At 44.4% G+C, this 7,807-nt stretch overlaps 1 protein-coding gene and 1 long non-coding RNA gene across 6 annotated transcripts in view; one reads left to right on the top strand and one right to left on the bottom strand.

Moving 5' to 3' along the window:
* The window catches only part of phf19 (PHD finger protein 19), an 11,943-nt gene extending 10,405 nt beyond the window's left edge, over nt 1-1,538 (top strand). The window contains exon 14 of one of the 4 annotated variants that reach the window (XM_046034307.1): nt 511-1,538. In XM_046034307.1, coding sequence (XP_045890263.1) covers nt 511-853 — 343 coding nt within the window. In that variant the 3' untranslated portion in view covers nt 854-1,538. Of the gene's footprint in view, nt 1-507 lie in introns of all 4 variants that reach the window. The other 3 variants (XM_046034306.1, XM_046034305.1, XM_046034304.1) reach the window with 3 other exon arrangements.
* A 3,989-nt stretch (nt 1,539-5,527) lies between these two features.
* Nucleotides 5,528-7,807, bottom strand: part of LOC123959661 — a 7,352-nt gene continuing 5,072 nt past the window's right edge. For both annotated transcript variants that reach the window (XR_006822364.1, XR_006822363.1), the window contains one exon: nt 5,528-5,816. This is a non-coding gene — a long non-coding RNA (uncharacterized LOC123959661). The remainder of the gene's footprint in view (nt 5,817-7,807) is intronic.

The raw sequence follows: 7,807 nt of genomic DNA, 5'->3' as shown, positions 1-7,807 counted from the left end.
TCTTTGGTAGCAAGTAAGGGGGAAGCTTCATTCTTTGGTAGCAAGTAAGGGGGGAGCTTCATTCTTTGGTAGCAAGTAAGGGGGGAGCTTCATTCTTTGGTAGCAAGTAAGGGGGGAGCTTCATTCTTTGGTAGCAAGTAAGGGGGGAGCTTCATTCTTTGGTAGCAAGTAAGGGGGGAGCTTCATTCTTTGGTAGCAAGTAAGGGGGAAGCTGCGCGTCTGCTTCTGGGAGACTGTCGCTAACTTTGGTTGATGCTGGACAGTTTTACATAGTTACCATATCATTACCATTTATCATTAAACCGGTGATCTTTTCATCCCTAGTAGAAAGTAAGTAAGAAGGTAGCTTTATAGTTGGGTAGGAAGTGAGGAGGAAGCGTTCTGGTTAGGCATCAAGGGAAGAGACTACATATTTACAAAGCTTCCTTTTTAGGATGCTGACTTGTCTGTGCTCACCTCGTTCCCTACAGGAAGTCTGTCTCTGACCTCTGTGCTCTGTGTCCTCAGAAGGAGGGTGGGCAGCAGGAAGAGGAAGCTACCTAGCAACAGCTACAGCCAGTGGGCCAATCGCAGTGAGACAGGGGAGGAGCTTGGAGGAGAGGAGCCAACTGGGATGCTTGATGACCAAGAAGCTACGAGCCACACCCACCTTACCACAGACCCCTCCCATTTCCTGTCGGACCCCTCCCAGATTCCCTCTGACTCCTCCCACCTCCACTCCTCCATCTCTTCGTATTTTGGAGTGGCGGGCAGACTGACCAATGGGGAGAGGTACCAAGTGTTGGCTCGACGTATCACTCCTCAGGGGACGGTCCAGTACCTGCTGGAGTGGGAGGGGACAACACCTTACTAGGAAGTTAAAGGGACAGTTTGTGTGTTTTGACGTGGGGCTGTGTTCAGTCTGTCAGGTGACCCCCGCCCCAGAAGACCCAGACTGTCCCTCTAACAGAGTAACTGGTTACATGTGAAGCTTTGATTCCTCTTCCTCCACTCTCACTGAGGACCTTTTGTTTCCAGCTGAGCTCCCTCTTGATTGGTCGAAACCACTCTCAGCTTAATTACCTCAACAATAAAGGTGGCGTGATCAGTGTCCATGACAACAGTCCACCCAACCTGGTGTCTCCGAGGTCCCCAGTTTTAAATTCATATTTTTAACTTCACTCTCAAACCTGAAGCTAAAAGTCACAAATATAATTCACCCTGATTTTCAAAGACAACAAAGGAACATTTATTTTTATTGGCGGTTGTCTAGCAACAGTATTCTCACGAGACTCCGGTTTTTGTCCCCAGAAGATCAGAACTGATCAGAACCCAGCAAAAACCTGTGGGACAGTTTGAGTCTGGGGGAAGCAGGAATCAGAGCTCAGCACGAGCCTCTGAAACAGTGTTTAGTACAACAACATGTTTAAATGCAGCCAAAGAGCACACACACACGCACGCACACACACGCACACACACACACACGCACGCACACACACACACACACACGCACGCACACATGCACGCACACACACACACGCACGCACACATGCACGCACACACACACACGCACGCACAGATACACGTACACACACACGCACACATGCACACACGCACACACACGCGCGCACACACACGCACGCACGCACACACACACACACGCACGCACGCACACACGCACACACGCACGCACACATGCACGCACACACACACGCACGCACACATGCACGCACACACACACGCACGCACACATGCACGCACACATGCACGCACACACACACACGCACGCACACATGCACGCACACACACACACGCACGCACACATGCACGCACACACACGCACGCACACATGCACGCACACACACACACGCACGCACAGATACACGTACACACACACGCACACATGCACACACGCACACATACGCGCGCACACACATGCACGCGCACACACACACACGCACAGATACACACGCGTACACAGACACACACGCGCACAGACACACACACAGATACACACACGCGCACAGACACACACACGCGCACAGACACACGTACAGATATACATACACACACGTACACGCGCACGCACAGATACACACACGCGCACGCACAGATACACGTACACACGCACGCACGCACAGATACACGTACACACGCACGCACGCACAGATACACGTACACACACGTACACGCGCACGCACAGACACACACACACACAGGCAATCTCTGGTGTGTATATTATCAGACTGACCGCAAACCAAACGTTTCTTCTTCACCTCCGACATGTTAAACAGTCGGGGGCTCCTGTAGTTTCCTGTAGCGCCCCCTGGCTGTCAAACAGCACGCTGCCTTACCTGTCCTCGCTGCTGTACCTGTGAGTTATATCACTCTGTATGTATCTAACCAGCGTGTTCGGCCTGTACTGCAGAACATGAAGCACTTCATTTAAATAGACTGACACCTTCAGAGAGCTGCTGCTCACATCCCCTGTTGGTACCTCGCCGAGTGGGTGTGGCCTCAGAGGTCAGAGCGGCAGCTGATCTGAGACGTATTGATGTTCCTGTGTAGTTCCAGTGAGGTCTTGAGTTTTTGTTCTACGTTTCCTTAATAATGTGAGCGCAGCAGGATTTAAAGATATTTTAGATCTCCTCACCTTCAGCAGCAGAGAGGTTCCCAACCCCTGGGCTGAGGGCCAGACTTGGGCCTGAGACCCACAACTCCCCTAAAGATGTTTAACTGAAGTTAATACGAGACTTTCACAGTCTGAGTTCGATCTTCCAAAGTCTGTTTACAACCAGATGCTGTGATCTGCAGCGGGGAACTCTGAGGTCACCGGTCCAGATCTAAAGGCCCCTCCTACCGGCTACCAGATCTACCAACCAGACTCTGCATTACATTTCTGGTTAATGAAAACAATCCCAATGTAATCTTTAACTGTTCTAATCTAAATATTTCAGTGCCTCTTTACGTGTATGTTTTTACTCTAAAATATCACAATGAGCCTAAAAGCCAGAATATTCCCACGACGTGACCTCTGACCTCTGACCTCGACAGCAGCTGCAGCAACTCTGATTATAAACCTGAACAAATTAAAAGAAACCTGCTGCCGTGATTTAAAGATGAGACTACTAACAAAAACTACAACTCCCACTGGAGCTGTTCAGTGTTTCCTTGTGTTTACCTTCATAGTATTGATCTCTGTGTCCTGCACTATTGTCACACTCGGTATCTATGCAAACATCCAGCTCGCTCAGCAGAGTGCTTTCCCCTGATAATCAGAGTGATCAGTGATCAGCAGCTGTGTGCTGTTCTAATGGATTAAAGAAACTAAAATAATAAATAATGTTTCACTTTAATGTTCTGACATCAGAGGTTAGCTTGAAGCTAACACAGCCCATTGGTTTGAATGAGGAACGCTAACAGTGCTAACAGTCTCTGAGACGTTAAACTCTCTGTCACTTTAAAGCTGCCTTGGTAACCACACTCCTCTCACTTTGGCCTGTTGGGCGGTTGTTTTGACTGTTATGTTTTTCCTGTCCAGCTGACCAATCAGCTGCAGCTTTCTGTGGAATAAAAACAACCTGTTGTTTGACCTTTGACCTGTCCCTGTCTGTGTGTGCGTGCAGTGAGAGTGTGACAGCTGAGAAGCTCTTAAGACAATTAAGTGAAGGACTCTTACCAAATATGTAAAGTTTGGCAGAGGTGAAGTTGCTATAACTTCCTGTTTCACGGCGAGTCCTCGATATTTGACGTCGCTCGGACTAATCAAACCATGTACGAGATCCGTACAATAGGTTATTTTTCGCCCCAACATATGTGTGCAGAGTTTGGTGCATTTATTTTCTCTCAGCAGATGATGGTGAGACATTTATTGCAGTGATCTCCATCATCTCATCTCTCTGTACTGAAGCTCCCAGCAAACACACACCTGCACAGGTGAGTGTGGATGTGTTCTGATGAGGTTCTGGTTAGTAAGTGGTTGTGAGCAGACGGTCACGTGGTGTCGTCCTACCAGGAACAGACTGACTGACGACCAACAGCAGGAGAGACGGCCAAAATGAAATGCGTGCAGGCACGAGGGTCGCGGCGCTCAGGGACTACCCTTGGTGAGACGCAGGAGGAACCAGGCCCTGAGTGAGGGCCCAGAACCTCCAGGTGACACAAGCCTCGGACCCAAGCAGAGTGACAGAACATCGTCTGCTCAGGTGGGCTTACAGGGAGGCGGAGTGGCGGCTCCAGTTTTGTGAAGATGCTGAAGCCAACTTGGAAGCAACGACCAAGCGTGAAGCTGGTCGATGGCTTCAGACCTCCATCATCGTCAGCCTGAGAGCTGAGAGATCCAGACCAGTTCAGGGGCCTCTGGTCTACTACAGCAGCTTCAGTCTGTTTCTCTGCTGGGTCTCCAACCTCAGAGTGGCAGAAGCTGCAGAAGGGAATAATTACTGGATGCACAACTACAGTGATCCTTTTCACACTCGCCGTGAACACGCTGGTGAAATCCGCTGAAAATAAAAGTTTATGCTGCTTTAAAGCGTTCATGAACAATAAACTATATCTCCCACAATGCATGGTGATTTTGTGACCTTGACGGCGTCCCACCACTAGACTGCGGTCTTTCCACACCCGCGGTTTGAGAAATGTATACAAACGATCCCAAAAAGTCCAATAAAAATTTATTCAGAAGGAAGGCAATTTCATGAACGATGGGAAAAGGAGCACGTTTGTGTTTCAAGGAGATGAACCGGCAGCTAGGCCTACGTCTTTTGTGTTTTGAGCAGTGCTTGAAGCGGGCCGGCGTACCTGGACATTTTCTTGCGTAGCCTACCGGGACTTTTCCCAAGCTGCGTACTCTCCATATCAGGTTCTCTGGGCGCTACGTGAAGCTCAGCTGTTCCCATCTGCCTGCTAAACTATGTCAGCGCAGAAAGACGAGGGAGAAGAAGCGCGGTGCCTTTCAAGCAGCCGTGTGCTGAATGTAGCTCGTCAGTGTCACTTGTCGTGAACCGACCAATCGCAGCCTGGATGGGAAATCTTGACAGATAGGTGTCATTTACGCTGGCGACGCTGGGGACGCTGGGGACAGGTCAGAATCAGAATGTCTCGATCACTTTACTCTGGCAACTAATTTGTGCACTTCAAGCACTGGTTCTGAGCCAGTGTCGGCATTTTCCCAGGGAATAAAACTATCTGTGATCAGTTGGATGTACGGCCTCTGTGTGCAGCCCTCTGTGTGCAGCCCTCTTTGTGCAGCCCTCTGTGTGCAGCCCTTTGTTTTATCAAATGCCACATCTGTCACATGTTATTAGCAGTTCACAGTTATTTGTTTTACAATGGTTCTGCCCCTCTCGTCTGTGGAAAAGTTAATGTAATAGTTTTTTGAGGTAACAGAGATTGATGGAGAATTATGGGTTTCTAAACCTGATAAATTAATTGATGTATGTTATAATAACACAGATACGGTAAATGTGCTTTCTTATATTTTTTATCTGATGGGTTAAATGTCCTTAACTTGAATAGGCTAGATAATCAAATAAAGAGACTTCTACAATATGTTACGGAATAGTTTATGCAGTAAAGTATGTTTATATAGTCTTACAGTTCCAACCGTAGTGCTTATGTGGCCCGTGGTGAAAATGAGTTTGACACCTCTGTATCAGGGCCTCTGTGGATGACCTGAACAATAATGATCCACCTGGACCCGACTTCAAGAACACTGAAAGTCCATCTCCACATCTCTCTGTGCAACACAGGTGTGAGTTTCATTTTTATTTTGTTTAACAGTGACGTCCTCTCCATGCAGATCAAACGTCTCAGATTGTTCATTTCTTCATCTTTCACTGCGTGAAAAGAAAAGAAATGAACAGGAGAGACCAAACAGTCATATCAAGACTTAGATTTGGACATTGTGCTGGACTTAACAGCACATCATTAAAAATAGGCAAACATAACTCAGGCTGTTTTGACTACTGTGGGCAAGAAGAATCAGGAAGAAAGAAAGCAGCTGGTTCAAAACCTCAGAATGATAAAAGTACACTTTGGTTTAATAATAATGATGAATAATGAGTGAGAAACTAATTACACACAGGGGAAACCACTAAGACAATCAGGAAGGAACAGGAAGTAAAACATGACAAGAGACAACTAAAAAGAAAGCTAACTGAAACCCTCAAGGAATAATGTCATAAAAAATGAAACATAACACAGACATCAAAAGTAACTGGTTGACAAAAACCCTGTAGAACATAGAGACAGTGAAACAAGACTAGAAAACACCAATGAACTCCTCAGTAAACCTGACTAATAAACAAATCCCTTACAAAAATACTAAAAAAACCTAAAAAAACTAAAGTAAACTTAAGTCACAGTCAAGTATATTTCCCAAGTATACTTTACATACTAAGTGTACTTAGATCATAGTACTAGTAGCTTAGTGTAAGAGTGGTAAACTTTGAGTTCACAACTGGTTTACATCCAAGTTTTATTTTGTACTGCAATTAAACTACAAGTGAACTTATAGATATACTGCTAGTTTACTAGTTATATACTTCTAGCCTGGATTTGTAGTTTATGAAAGTACACTTTTAAGTATACAACTCAGTAAACTACCAGTTTAATCGTTTTTATACTGCAAGTATACTTGTAAGTTTTCTTTAAGTGAACTTAAGATCATACTTATAGTTTACTATTTATACATGTACTACTAGGTTACTGCTTCCATATTAGTATTTATACTTGAAATATACCTTTTACTGTACTTTATGTAGACTTGATGTTAACTCACATGTACTCTACCAGTGGACTACACATATAAATACTCAGGAGTCAAACTAGTTTTTTACTTTATAAATCAACGTTTTCAAACATATATTGTTTTGGATGTCCAGTTCAAACAAAGGACAACACAGTACGAACACACATTAAGGGTCACTAGCTAGCCACAAACAGGTTGTACTTCTGTAGTTTCTGCATTTAAAGTATACTAAATTTCTAATTAGGTATTAGGATTTATACTTGAAATAAACCTTTGACTGCACTTTAAGCAGACTTGATGTTAACTCGCATGTACTCTACCAGCGAACTATACATGAACACAAGGTAAAACTCAGGAGTGAAAATAGTTTTTTTCTGTACAAATCAAAGTTTTAAACATATGTTGTTTTGTATGTCCAGTTCAAACAAAGTACAACACACAGTATAAACACATATTTAGGGTCACTCGCTCCCTACAAAGAGGTTGCACTCTTGTTTCTGCCCTGTTAAATGGCAGAGGAACCACAAAACTAAATGTTCTTTTCATACAGTCGTCTTTGCAGTAGCTTGCTTGGTGTAGCTTTTGTTGTTGCAGTTTTTTTTCTTATAATGCGTCTCACATTGTCAAGTGCATTCACTTTAGTGAAGTTCAACCCTGCAGTTTCCCCCACTTGATAGGGTATGCTTGCCTCTGAAGGTTTGGACTGGATTTTACTCAATGACCAGGAATCAATTCTTTCTTTTCCTTCTTTTATTTGAAAGTTGTCGTAGCCATAAGCAGGTAAAAAACCTTAAATACAAACACAAGTAAATCAATGAAACACATAATAAACTCAGGTAACCATAATAAACATCACCATCCAACATCAAAATACTTATTTTAAATCACTGCTCACATAATTTAACTTTAAATCCTAACAACTTTAACCCTCTACAAACACAATCCTACACTTACAGTTTTTCCCTTTTAAACTTTACAATACATTACTTTTAACCATGCTTCAAATCTCCATGATGTTAAATGTACAACACTTTAGTTTACAATTCAAACACATGGTTTTATACAAACATTTTTTCC

This window comes from Micropterus dolomieu, linkage group LG21 (genome assembly GCF_021292245.1).
Source record: "Micropterus dolomieu isolate WLL.071019.BEF.003 ecotype Adirondacks linkage group LG21, ASM2129224v1, whole genome shotgun sequence".
Taxonomy (NCBI): domain Eukaryota; kingdom Metazoa; phylum Chordata; class Actinopteri; order Centrarchiformes; family Centrarchidae; genus Micropterus; species Micropterus dolomieu.
The sequence above is the reverse complement of the archived record's forward strand: the minus strand, read 5'-3'. Positions and strand labels throughout refer to the sequence as shown.